Genomic DNA, 13,748 nt, shown 5'->3' on the forward strand with positions numbered 1-13,748 from the left:
AAATGAAAGGTTTCACACTTATTGGCCGTTCGGGTATAATGAGAGAAAGTACCTACCTACGTCTAGATTAGGGCTGAACAATTTTGGAAAATAATCTAATTGCGATTTTTTTTATCTTAATATTGCGATTTAATGAGAGTATTTCCCCCCAGTTTAATTTATCATGTCTTTTTAAACATATACAAACAACAAACAATTTGTTTCCTTGCCGTGCGGATTAGTTGCTAAAAGATCCACAGCATCTAAACTTGGAACAGAAATGATTGCGTTCTGCCTACAATATATTTCAACCATAATTGCAATTTTGACTTTTCTCTGCATTAACCACAACCAACAAAAATGGCCTCTAAATAAAGATGTTTGTAAACAAGGACTATTTAAAACAAGAACTTTTAATGTTTCTATTAATCAGAATATTATTCAAGAGAACAGCTTTTAATTGATCTGGACATCGATCCTTGTTGAACATAAAGTGCAACCAACAAGTCTATGTAATAAACTGATTGACCAGAACTTAATGCTATGTATGATTATATAAACTCTAAAACAAGTAAAAAAGTTATATTATATTGAAAATGCAAATAATTGTTCAGCCCTAGTCTAGATAGAAATCAGATGCTTTAAGCGCATCGGCGGCTTTCGCCCAGCACCGAATGCTGGTGTCAGGGATGTTTCTCTGGTCTTATTGATACAAACATGTTTTTTTTTTTTTTTAGCATGATGGAGATTTAGCTGGTATTTTGTTTTTATAGACTTCCCAGTAGTCTGGACTCAAAATGAAGAAGGAAATCTAGCTCAGTGACTCACCTCATGACTACTTAAATACTTGGCTGTGTTCCTCCTTAATGTTGTGAGCTCCCCAAACTGAACTTCATTCACACAAATATCAAGCTATCAGTGTTTTCCACTTGTTCACTAATCTGTGCAACCACAAAAATCCTGCCCAACGAGGATAGTTGTGGATTTTCTGTTTAGTTCATGCTTCAGGCTGATTCTGTCATCTGCAGCCTTGCTGTGTCTCTGTGCGCCTCAGGCGATGAGTCACGGTGTATTTCTGACTCCATGTCTGGACGCAGGCTGCAAATAGACTTGGATCTGTGTTATGTTGAAGCCATGAGTTAAGCGCAGATCTCAGCGATGGGACATCACAGTCTGCCACATTGTAGGTTTTCATGTCTGATTCTGTGCAGCCAATCAATGAAGCCATTTAGAGTTTATTTTGGAGATGAATTAGCCTTATTGTGAGCATTTGTATTTGCACTTTGGTGACATTTAATTGTCCAGATAAAGCTGCTTTTGGTTTGTCTGGTGAATTTAAGGTTTGAGGATAGAAGTTAAGCCACACAGCTTGTGGGCGAGAGTCGTGAATGTTAATGACTTTACATAAGTGTAAAGTGTTGGTGTAAAAGATTCCCTATGGATGCAGTGGGATGTTTGTGGAGGATTTTTATATTTAGACTAGAGGGTGGGCATTATCTAGCATGTTTCTAGTTGTGGGTTGCGCTGTTTTACACAAATACAGAGAGCAGTTGGCAAATGTTTGACTCCTTTATATCCATCCACACATGAAAAATGCTCTAACATACAAATATAAATGAGTACCAGACATAAATGTTTGTACATTATCTTCTTATTGTTGTGGGTCTTAAGTCACTGACTCTCAAACTATGCTACAAATACTGCTGGTGGTACTTTAGTGGTACTCAGACGTTTAGTTTTTTCTTTTTTTGATAATTCGCCAAATGAAAACTATTTAGGTGAGAGATTGTGGACAATGGACCAGAAGCCCTTGTTCTGCTCGCTGATCAAATGGCTTCAGTAGAACAGAAGGTGATGGTGTCAGTGATCAGATGTGCTGTTTGCCATTAATTTAGCAAAACCTGGAAGTGCAAATAATCTGTTATTGTGGTTATGACGCTCATAATGAATTATGAGGATAGGGGTTTGTAAGAGACTTCATTTCACACTAGGGCTGGGCGATATGGCCTAAAAATAAAATCACTGATTTTTTTCTCAATAAATTTATATAAATCCAATATTTGTTTTTTTGTTTTTTAAGAAAGCACTAGAAACAACAAGAAAATCATTGAAATATACTTATTTTGACAAAGAAATTAACAATGTTTCTTTTCTCTATTGGGCTTGAAGTGCAAACCTTAAAATAAGGCAAAAATAAACAAAGATGTGTGTCCCTATTGTGATTAATAGTGCTATAACTTGCCTGTGCCTGTAAGACAACGCCGAGGGAATAGGGAGACTCCATGCAGCTCTGGCAGTTGTTATGAGACAGTAACAGTAGACAGATGCTGTTTTCAAGTGAAGCTGCTAAATCAGCAAAAACACAGAAAGAGGTCTGAAAAGTCCCCAAATATGAGTCGCTAAGTAGGAAACACTGGACTGTCGTCTCTAGTTTTCCTTCTCTACTAAGAGCAGCGCAGCGCCCGTTAGCCACCAGTAGCTTCATACACTTAATTTTAAACTCTTATTATTAGAATAAGTGCACAAATATACAGTAACTATTCTATACCATATGATTTACATTGTTTTAACATATTTTTGAATTGATTCTGAAGGTGTGGCGGTGCACCACCACCTAGTACTTGTAGTAAAAACCCTCTTCTTAGGGTTATAAATTTTCCTCTTTAGAGTTTTTCCACAATATATTACATGTGGAATTATATACTTAACAAAAAAGTGTGAAACAACTGAACATATGTCTTATATTCCAGGTTCTTCAAGGTAGCCACCTTTTGCTTTGATTACTGCTTCGCACACTCTTGGCATTCTCTTGATTAGTCACCTGAAATTATCTTCCAACAGCCTTGAAGGAGTTCCCAGAAATGCTTAGCACTTGTTGGCCCTTTTGCCTTCACTCTGCGGTCCAGCTCACCCCAAACCACAATGTGCACAGCCTAGTTTTAAAGATCGTTAGCATATTGTACTGTGCACAGTTTGCAAACCTATATTGCATCATGCGCTGATCACATTATTTAGTTGATCTACAGAATCTCGGTCGTCTCAATTCCCAAAAAATGTTGTTTAAGCTATGTAGTTATGTTGACGCTTGAAGAGAGGCTGCTGTAGCCTCCTGTTTGTGTCCTCTTCTCTGCTCTGCATGCTTTGCTCAGTAACATCTCTGCAAAACAGAGAGCTGCAAAGAGAGGAGCTAGAAAGTTCCAAGATTATCGTGCAGGATCTTTTTTTTTTTTTTTCATGCACCGCAATAAAATATTCAACTATTTCAATTATCCATGAGTCCTATCAAAGCAGAAAGAAGTGCAAAACCTCAACATAGTACTTTGGTGTTCCTTAGATGATTTAAAACAGATAAAATTGTGAGTGTGGCTGCTCTGTGTGTGTCTGGTAGTTTTACCTATTTCACACTTGCCTATTGAGCTAAAAATAAACCTTACACTCTACCACCAGCCTCTGTGTCACCATGGTCCCCACATAAAACAGACCAGCAGTTATCCTTCATCAGCTGTTCAACACAGATTTGCTCTACTAATTTAATCGGCAGTTTCACACATGTTGTAAATAAGTCCTATTATTCTCAGCATGCATCTTATTAGAGGTGTTTATCACAAACAAGGTTGAGCTGAAATTTAAAATTCATTATTAAACTTTTATGCTAAACTTATCAGTTGTTTACGCAAAGACAGAAATTCCTAACCATTAGCTTTAGGCTATACAGAATAACAAACGCCCATTCCAGGGAAATCATAAAAGGGTTGTTCCCAAGAAACAAAACTTCCATGCGTTTCATAGTTTCTTTTTCTATTCGTTTCCATTTACATGTCTAAGCTTTAAATCAACTTGAGTAATAAATTGCTGCCTTTTTAAAATGGCTGTTATGTTTTAATCACTTAATTTTTAAATGTGCTGGATTTTTGCCCCAAACCAAACTACTGTACAATTAAGAAACTATTTGTAGCATGATCTTTATTGGCCATGAAAAAGCAATTGTAAGCTAGGCAATAAACTGATAAACCCTGGAGTAGTTGCAATTTGGTGGAAATATGAAGTTCTGTCTGTTTTACATACCACACCTGACCTAAAGAATCTCTGTGTGTACCTGCAACATGTGACTACACCTAAACACACGTGTAGACATGTACTTCCTGTAAAAAAAATAGGTGACAGGTTGACAGTGGGCAGTTTTGAAGACTGGAAGGAAGCGGAAAGAACAGGGCGTTCACTCCATTCAGGGCATTGAACTAGTTGTAATGCGTACCGGGAATGGTGAAAATGTTTATGCATGTTTGCTCTTTGATTCATTTGGCTGCAGAAAACCTACTGGATAATACACACATAGTGGGAAGAATGTTTTTTTTTTTTTCTTTACAACAAAAATAGCTTATTTTCTTGTCTTTTGATTTGATGGTGTATTAAAAATATATAAAGCTTAACATTTCTAGATACAGAGTTAAGAATCTGAAGCCATTTACAGTGATTAAAAGGAGAAATTGAGCAGTTGAATTGCAAATGGCCTGGTTTTGTTTTTTTTTAACTTTTTTTTTCTTCTTTTTTTTTCCCTGTATACGTATCAACCAACATCATTTATGTCATCAGTAATCAAGAAGTTTAAATGTCATTATGTGTTACCATAATGACATTTTTGGTGAGGCAGACACCAGCTCAGATTGTACATAATTGCACAACTCAAAAACATATTAATTTTTAATTGTGTTGATTGCACTGGCCAACCACACCACTGCCTGAGGGGCCTAAGTGTGCACATTAGTCTTTAGCAGCTGATGAAGTCAAAAAAGTCAGACAGCAGACTTTTTAAAATTTAGTTGCAGAATTGTGCAATTTACATGGATGTCTGAACAGATGGTTCCTGAGAGATTGAAGTGTGCTAATACACATTTGCAAGCAACAGGAAGTATACATAATTTTCATCAGATCAGAAACCCATGTGAACAATAACAATACTGTTTTTGACATGTAACAGATTATGAGCTGGACTGATGGTTTGTTGATTTTCACCAGGGGGCGATAGCTCTCTCAGCTCTGGGAAAGATGCTGTTTTTAAGTCTGTTGGATTTGGATTCAATGTTTCTGAATCGTTTACCTAATTAAAGTGGGTAATCGGGTAGTGGGATCAGTGGCAATGCGTCAGGCCCTTTTCTGGAATTGTGCCGCATAAACTGTGTGCGCTGTGCAGCTCCCCTACCACACTGTCATACTAAGACACAAAATGCTTTCTATTGTAGCTCTGTTAAATTTTTTAACAGCTTAATGGAAAGTCCAGTCCATTTCAGTTTCCTGAAGAAGAGTCGTTGTTGGGCCTTCTTCACCAGGTGGGATGTGTTCACAGACTAGTAGAGGTGGGAGGAGACGTGAATTCCCAGAAACTTTGTGCTGCCCACACGCATCCACCACCTCCCCCTGTATGCAGAGAGGAGCGTCTTTAGTCTTCCCGGACCTCCTATAGTTCACCATTACCTCCTTGGTTTTGCTGGTGTTCAGAATGAGGTTGTTCCTGGAGCACCACAGCGTCTCTGTAGTGGTGTCGTCTGCAAACTTCACAACCATGTTTGTTTGGTGGATAGCAGAGCAGTCGAGGGGGAAAAGGGTGAAGAGAGCAGGGCTGAGGACGCAACCCCGTGACGTGCCAGTGTTGAGGATCAGTGAGGCACATGTCAGTTTCCCAATCCTCACCACCTGGGGCCTGTTGGTGAGGAAGTCACTGATCCACAATCAGAACAGTGGAGATAATCCCAGGTTGTGGCGCTTCAGAGCCAGCATGTCTGGGAGCACAGTGTTTAAGGTCGGTTGAGTTGAAGTCCACAAATAGGATCCAAGCATAGGCATTGGGATTCTGCAGAGGAGTCAGAGCCCTTTGAAGTGCTAACGAGACGACATCCTCTGTAAAACAATCCTTCCTGTTGGCAAACTGCAGGGTGTCCAGGCCAGCAGGGATGGTGTCTGGTGTACTTCAGGTGGATGCAAGGAATCAAATGAATGCACTGAATCCTCTCAAAGCACTTCCTGATTAAGTTTTTCAAGAGGTTCATTGCACTTTTTTTGACTTGATACTAGAGGGGATAGAGGTTAGAGACATTTGAATCCATAAATGGGACCAAAACCTGTAATTTACTGCCTTATTTTCTGTTGATTTAAAAACCACTATCTATTAAACATTTTGTTAATCTCATGTATTACAGACGTTAGGAAAGAAAAAAAGGGGGTCGGCAGGTCCGACTTTAAAGAAAACCGGAAAATTGGATTGAGCCAGGAAAGGCCTGTCTGCTGCAACTAATTCAAAAGGGTGTTTCTAAAAAAAAAAAAAAAAAAAAACATCAAATCTTCCTTAAGAAAATAAATGTCAGAGAAAGGTATCTTAATAGGTAGATTATCAGATTTTTAGCATTCCATGTTTTTTGCTTTTATTTGGTGCAACTATTGTATAAACGTGCACGTTACTTGCAATGAATTTTAGTTAATTATGTAGCAATGCGAATTACCGGGAACTAACAAAACAAATTATGCAAATTAATACCAACTAAATTAATAGTTAAAAAAAGCAATAAGTGATTTTTTCACCACCAGGTGTAGCTTGAGCACTGTCTGTAGACCAAAACAAGATGTGTGTCAAGCCACGCCTCTCTCTATCACCACTCTAGCACCCTCCACACATTTCCCCTTCTCCCCCATCGGCTCGAATGAGCCTATTTGCAAAGGATAAAAACGCAGCAAAACAGCATCAACTTTCAGAGGAACATGTCTACTGAGGAAATAACTCATAACTTTATAATGCTATTAGTAAGAGAAGGTTTTGATCCTATGGCGGTGCTCTCTGCCATTTTGTGCCTGGCAGTGGCATTTTATGGGCAGGGAGGGTGCAGCTGTTCATGTACACGTACATGCGGGTGTATGTTGAGAACACACTGATATAGTGTGTGACGTTTAATAATAAAAAGATACATTTAGTTCTAACCAAAATAATGACATTTTGCTCATTGCTTCTTTATAGAACTAAAATTATAGTGTCAAAATAATACTTGTTACTTTACAAAAATTTCAAACTCAATACCGATACTAAGAAAAAGAACGATAATACCTTGGCCACATTTTTAAAGGCAAAACATATAATTACAGTTTGACAAACCTTAATTAGATCAAACTCAATATGTAGGGGACGATGCAGCCCTTGTTCAAAGACATATGATCAGTCACTTCCCTGTTTGGTGAAACAGTAGACAAGATTACACCTTAAGTCTTACCATCCTTTATGGAGGTGTTTATATTTGAGCTGTGCAATTATGTTATTATAAATGCTTGTCTTTTGTGTGTTAATTTGTTTTTGATATAATTAAATTTTATTTTAAGTGTAAATAAAGGGCCATTCTACAGTAAAATATTTGTTGTACCACATACACAACACATACAAGAATCTAGTCCATGCAAATGTACTCGGCAGCAGGCCTGTACAGTTTCTGCATTTCTGGTAGTTTGGCCAACTGAGCTGTTAGCTGATGCACATTTTCCAGCGTGGATTTGTACGGCAGTAGGACGGAGCACTGTGTCTGTGAAGACAAACAGCGTTGGCTAATTTCATCCTGGAGGTTTACTACTTCACCGTTGAGGACTCTGGGGCTTTTCTGGCCTTTTTTTACGTTGCCCTAAAACTTCAGTGTCCTAGCATTGGCTTATAGCGTTAGCACAGCTAGCATGCAGAATTGTTTTGCATTTATTTTTCTTGTCCGTCTCCCTTAGAAGGAAAGCTCCTCCTAACGCTTTTGTTTCTTATTAGCTAATTATCTTATTGTCTTATTAGCTATTCTGGCTGTGCTCGACACTTTAGCAGCAGCCGATCACTGTAGAGATGAGCGTCTGCAAAAGAAGTGCAACAATTTGGGCAAACGTGAACTCGTCTGTTTGTATCCATTTTTTTTTTATCCTGTTGTTTGACGTTGAAGATTGACTTGTATTAAACACGGCTGACGTTTTTTACTGTTTGTTGTCATACAAGCGTCTATTTTTCAGTAAACCTGTTTATTTGTATTGCAGAGGCAGTTGTTATGTAACCCTCTCGCTCCCTTCCCGCTGTTGTCATAATCACGCCAGCCATGCAGCAGCGGCGCTCTTCTTCTGGCCGTCTTTGTTGTTGGTTCACTCTCAGCAGTTATTTTGCTGAAGCCTCAGATTGTGCTTCTTTAAACCAGCATGAATCCTTTCTTTGACTTGATCAAGGTGAAAATATTTCTTTTACACTGTTGTGTGTGTGTATATTGAGTCTCAAGAGCTTTGTCAGCAAAGGGCTCCTTTATTTTGAGCGCAGCAGATAATGATGCAGGATGGGTGTGTGAGGATAAGAGGATTCACTTTAATTATCAGCTACTTGTTGACTTTATGATGTAACGACACATGTTGGTTTCCTTTTTATTTTCTTAGGCGCGTTCATCAATCCCCTCATCCTTCATATTCATGCTCTGTAGTTTGGTCAAGTTTGCCCTCTATCTGTTCTCCATTTTTACACAGAATAGACTCCAAAATCATCTAATATTGCTTAAAAATCTGCTTTTGAATTACATATCGAATGCTTTATTTGTCCGTGTAATAATTTAAAGAATCTGGAAATTGGCAACATCAGCCTCTGTAGAATCTTGAATGCTTGTTGTGGTTTGGCATCACCTCCGTAACCTGCAGGTAAAAGGTCTGCCTGAACAAAAAATATGAAAAACTGATCAGGCAGGATCTGGAAAACCACCAAACCAGTAGCAGCATCCAGGACAAGTAAAACCAGAGTCATAAACAAGTTGAGTTGCCTTGTAGTCTTCCAGTGATTGTTTTTACTAGAACTGTGTAGTGTCTCCTGGGTGTGGAGCTGGTTATGTGACAGAGTGATCCCGCCAAGCAGATTAAGTCGGATGTTGAATCATGAATAGATATGAGCTGATTAGAGCTTTGGAGACTATTTCCAATTCTCAGGTAAATGTTTAACCAACCAATTCAGATTTGAATCAAAACATTGCCAGTCTGAGAGATCCGGCATCTTAAGACGGGGTCTTTACTCATATAAAACAGACAAAAATGATTTTTGTTATTATATAAATTTGACAATTAATCGAGTAATCATCAAATTTACTAGCCGTCCATGCATCAGCAGTGTAAGCTATCATTAGCCTATGTTGAACAGAGAGATTGCTAATGACATAGTTCATAGTTTAAACAGTCTTTAAAATAGTGTTAGCATAATTAATCTCCAGTGATGTTAAAATAGAGCAACCTTGTATTATTGCTTAAAGCCTTCCTGTTATCACTGTCAGAGCCTTAACCATAAAGATCACCGTGATACATATTTTTTTATTCCTGCAGAGAAATCATTGTCACTCTTAGAAGAAAGAAAGAAGCTATAAAATACTTGAAACAACTGTTTTCTAGTTTTACCTGTCGTTGGGTGTAGTATGCTTGGTGTAAGAGCACAACGCTGCCCTCTACAGTCTAGGAGAAAAGTGCATTACCTACTAAAACATTTTACTGTACATTTTAAACAGCAGCTGTCACCCAGTATATTTCAACCATAGGAGCCTGAAGGGTAATTAAATAACAAACATTTATCAGAGTCCAGGAAGTTTTCCACAGTCCATATATTGCATACAATGATAAGGCAATAATGATTCATGTGCAGCCTTAGTAAATAACTCTTTGTTTTTTACCATCTCACTGCTTCCTTGTTTTTAAACACCTCACTGATGGCTCCCTTCTCAGTAATGGTTAAGCTAAGAATTGTTCAGATAAAGTCACTAGATGATTTGTCATTCCAACAAACTTCATGGGTACGTTGTAGAGATAAACTGATGACGGTTTTGTTTTACAGTCACTGTTGATATGAGGAAAATTGTCTGATTCTGAACGAATGATGGTGCATCTGCATTATTTTGGTCTCCAGTTAGGCTTTGTTGCTCCGCTTAAATTCATATAAACATTTTACTGATAATCCTGTAGCTAATTTTAAAACTGCTCCAACTTGAATGAGACTTCTGTGTTGACTAAGGACTTCATAAATGATCAAGTCTGGGGTTAACTCACTGCAGATTCAGGGCAGTCAGCTGCTTACAGACAAAACAAATAAAGCTGATATCATTTGAGAATTTTCCAGAAAGCTAGAGATCAAAATCATTGGGACTGTTTATTGAAGCATCTTGTGATATATTAAATTCCTCAGAGGCTAATTGTTTAGCAATATATCGTTTGCAAACATTAATAAAATTATCACACATCCTCCCTTCATGTCTGCATTTTTTAAACTATCCTATAATACCGCAATCCTGCTGAAAGCTCGCCTTAAACTGCATTATAGGCACTTTCTATTTTGTTCTCATCTGATTCTGTTTCTTTGTGTTCTTGTCCTTGACCCCCCCCTCTCTTGTTTCCATCAATCTTTAATGAGGTCTCATTAATGATGCAGACTTTCCACTGGCAAGCTCATAGGTTGACCCAGACTCCATGCATAGGAGACGAACTCATTCACATGAGTGCAGTGATCAGCCTACATCTCTGACACGCATGCATTTTGTATATAAAAGCAGCCTGGCTGCGGCACTAAACCAGGTTATCTATCTACACATTGTGGGTTGAAAAAGTAATGTATGCAACCTTGGAAAGAGGAAGTTTGTGTGGTTTGATTCCCACAACAGAAGCCCTCTATCACCTCTAATCTTCTCCATTCTGGTGTTTAGTTTATTTGTCCAGGCTCCAAATCATTTGCCTGAGATGTTTTACATAAAGTAAAACAAGAATAGAAAGAAGAAGAAGTTGCGTATTGGTCTCTGCAATGACGATTTATTGTGCAGCCTTAGTTTGGGGTGTTGGTACCCAACTCCATCCTCCAGGCAGCAGGAGGAAACCTTGGTTACTGCCGCAGTAATGGTGGTATGATGGGAAAACTTATGACTTTTAGACAGTTTAAGGCCGTTTGTAAGCCTTGATGTACTTTAACACCAACATCCAGTCCAGTTAGTCCTGAATCTGCTGTTCAAAAGACCGACTTTTAGTCATCGGGCGTTCCTAACTGCTCAATAACATGACATTTGTTGCCTCAGACTGAAGATGTTTGGTTTTTTTTTTTAGAGGTTCTTATCTGGAGATCACACTTGGGTTTATATCTTGTGTCTCTGGAGCTTTCTTCCTCGTGACTCGCAGCTTTTTGTTTTTGTCTTTGCAGATTGGAGCCTATGACCAGCAAATATGGGAGAAATCAGTGGAGCAAAGAGAAATTAAGGTTTGTTGCTTTTTATGTTCGGATTATTACAGTTTTTCCTTCATTTGTCTTCTGTCATTCTTTGCGTTTTTCCCTTCAGTTTCTCCTTATTTGTCATGTATTATGCGTCCTCTCTCTGACTCTCACCTCTCTGATTCTGTCACTGCACCATGAGTTTTTTTTTCCCCCCACTGCTTTTCTTTTAACTCTCTCCTCTCTGGCTGTTTTCGTCTCTATCGTCCCCCTCTGTCCATCTTTTCCACCTCCTCTCTACAGTTTATTTCTCTGGTGAGTACGCAGCAGGGTGGGCGAGCCTCGTGTGTCCCACAGTGCATGTCCTCTCACCCACGCTGTAGCCTCTTTAGTTTGTGGTTGGTTTGACTTCAGCTGCAGTGTTGCATACTAACCTGTAAGTGGCTGCAGGAAGCCACGGTTAGCAGCGGCCGGGGTTGGGATCGCAGCACCATGAGTCATGGAATCAGGGCGGCATCAAGGACAAACATCTGCAGTGAGGGCGTTTTATTTTTAATGGCACGGGCTACTGTGAGGCTCGACCAAAGTGGTTTAGGATCATACATTTGCTGTTTATTTCATTTTATGCACAGACTAAACCTTATTCTAGCATCTTATACTTGAACTAATCAGGAAATCTGGCTGTAAATCCTGTTTTTGTGTAATTAAAGCTGGGTTTAAGCTGCGGTAGTGTTTGCTTACAGGCCTAAACTACAGGGAAATGGGGGAATGCTGTGTGTTTGTGTCGTGCATGAAAGTTTCACTTTTCTATGTTCAGCCCCCATGCAGAGGGGCTAGATTATTCAATCACATGTTATAAGCATTCATTGTGTTTTTAGACCAGGTGTGTTTTAGAAAGATGATAGATGGGTTTCAACATTTTGACCAATAAGAATCTGAAAAGTGTGGCGTGCAGCTGCAAGTCACCTAGGAGAGGTCTGAAGTCACGAGGCCCATCCTTACTCTATGTTATAGCTGCTGGATCTAGAGTCTCCCTGTTTTTATCAGCATAATGCTGTCAGCACCATGTTTCACCATGGTAATGTTTTTTTTTTTTTTTTTTCTTTCTGTAATTTACAGTTCTAGTTTTTCTACATGCCTAGCGTTTTGCATGTTGGCCAATCTGTGTCCCCCACACGGCTCGAGGCAAACTCTCAGCAGGACTCCTTGTGGCTTTCTTTTAACGGTAGCTTTCTTCTTGTCACGGTTGCACGATTTGAGGAGCAACAACTAAAAGCTGTCTCGTCAGCACATTTTTCCACCTGAGCTGTGGGTCGCTCCTGATTCACCCGCTTTTCCCCTCGATCTTCATGAAACCTATGGACTGATGCTGCTCATCATATAATAAATAATACTAAATAAATGGCTGTAAACCAGGTGTCCCTTTCTTTTAATGTCACAATTATGTCCTACGTTGTCCTAGTTTGTCACAGAAAACCTCAGTAAAATATATTCAAAGTGTGTGGACGTAATGCAGTGAGATGTGGGAAAGGTCAGGAAATACCTCTGCTAGGCGATATAGTTGAATTGTGTAACTGTGGTGCAGCACGGCTGCATTAGTTGTGGGAAAAGTCGATTATCTCTTCTTCTGTGAGAGCTGCCTCAGCTTCTGTAAAACACAGAAATGAGAAGGCGGCCGCAGCGCTGAACGCCCCTCATAAGCTGCGATTGACCTTGGCTCCGCTCGCTCCAAGGTTTACCAGAGTTTAGTCCTGCACAAGCAGCGGCCTCATCGCCCTTTTGAAGGGGTAATTATGCCGCTTACAGGCTCATAAAAACTTCTCTTCTCTAGATTTATGAGGCTGATTAGCTGTTTGATAAAACTTTACTGTTGATCTATTTTTAACACAGCGCAACACGACTTTTACCATAATTTGTTCTGCACTGATAAAGTTATCTAATGTCCACAAAGACGATGTCTAAAAAAAAACAACTTAAAAAATTTCATAATTAGACGTTTACTGTTGTGTATATTTTATTCAAAATGAAAAAAATAAGATTTAATAAATGTATACAGGAAAAATTCACACATTTAGACTGAGAGACTTTTAATCCGAAAGCAAGTCGCACCCACCGCCACCCCCTGCTGGTAAAACCTGACATTACATGACATTTTAATGGGTTTCAGGTGATTTAAGCAAATAACACTGAATGCCACTTTTATTAGTGCATGTAAGGAGTATCTGCTTATAAATGACATGGAGATTAATGAATTATGGCTTAATCAGCTAGGATATATTTTCTTTCTGAAGATATCGGCTATAAAAAGCAGAGAGAACAGTTTAATGAGGCCTATCCTGCTGTAGTAAATCTGAATCCAACAGGAATATATTGATGAGCTGCTTCCAGCCTCACAAACACACAGATAACTCTCTGATACTGTTGAACGTTTCATGTGTAGGACAAACAGTGGCTGAGCCTGTTGGCTGTGCTGTTTGGAGACGAGGACACCAATATACCAGTGTTGACTGATAACAGGACCTGATTGGTTTGTGTAAACGTTAGAATGAGATGAACCAGTTCA

At 39.0% G+C, this 13,748-nt stretch overlaps 1 protein-coding gene across 5 annotated transcripts in view; it reads left to right on the top strand.

Annotated features, from left to right (window-relative positions):
• Positions 1-13,748, top strand: part of LOC105916535 (putative homeodomain transcription factor 2) — a 57,287-nt gene that overhangs the window by 27,274 nt on the left and 16,265 nt on the right. For 3 of the 5 annotated variants that reach the window (XM_012851080.3, XM_036148958.1, XM_036148957.1), the window contains 2 exons: positions 11,177-11,233; positions 11,489-11,500. In XM_012851080.3, coding sequence (XP_012706534.2) covers positions 11,177-11,233; positions 11,489-11,500 — 69 coding nt within the window. The remainder of the gene's footprint in view (positions 1-11,176; positions 11,234-11,488; positions 11,501-13,748) is intronic. The other 2 variants (XM_036148959.1, XM_012851088.3) reach the window with 1 other exon arrangement.

The sequence above is a fragment of the Fundulus heteroclitus genome, chromosome 17 (assembly GCF_011125445.2).
Source record: "Fundulus heteroclitus isolate FHET01 chromosome 17, MU-UCD_Fhet_4.1, whole genome shotgun sequence".
NCBI lineage: Eukaryota > Metazoa > Chordata > Actinopteri > Cyprinodontiformes > Fundulidae > Fundulus > Fundulus heteroclitus.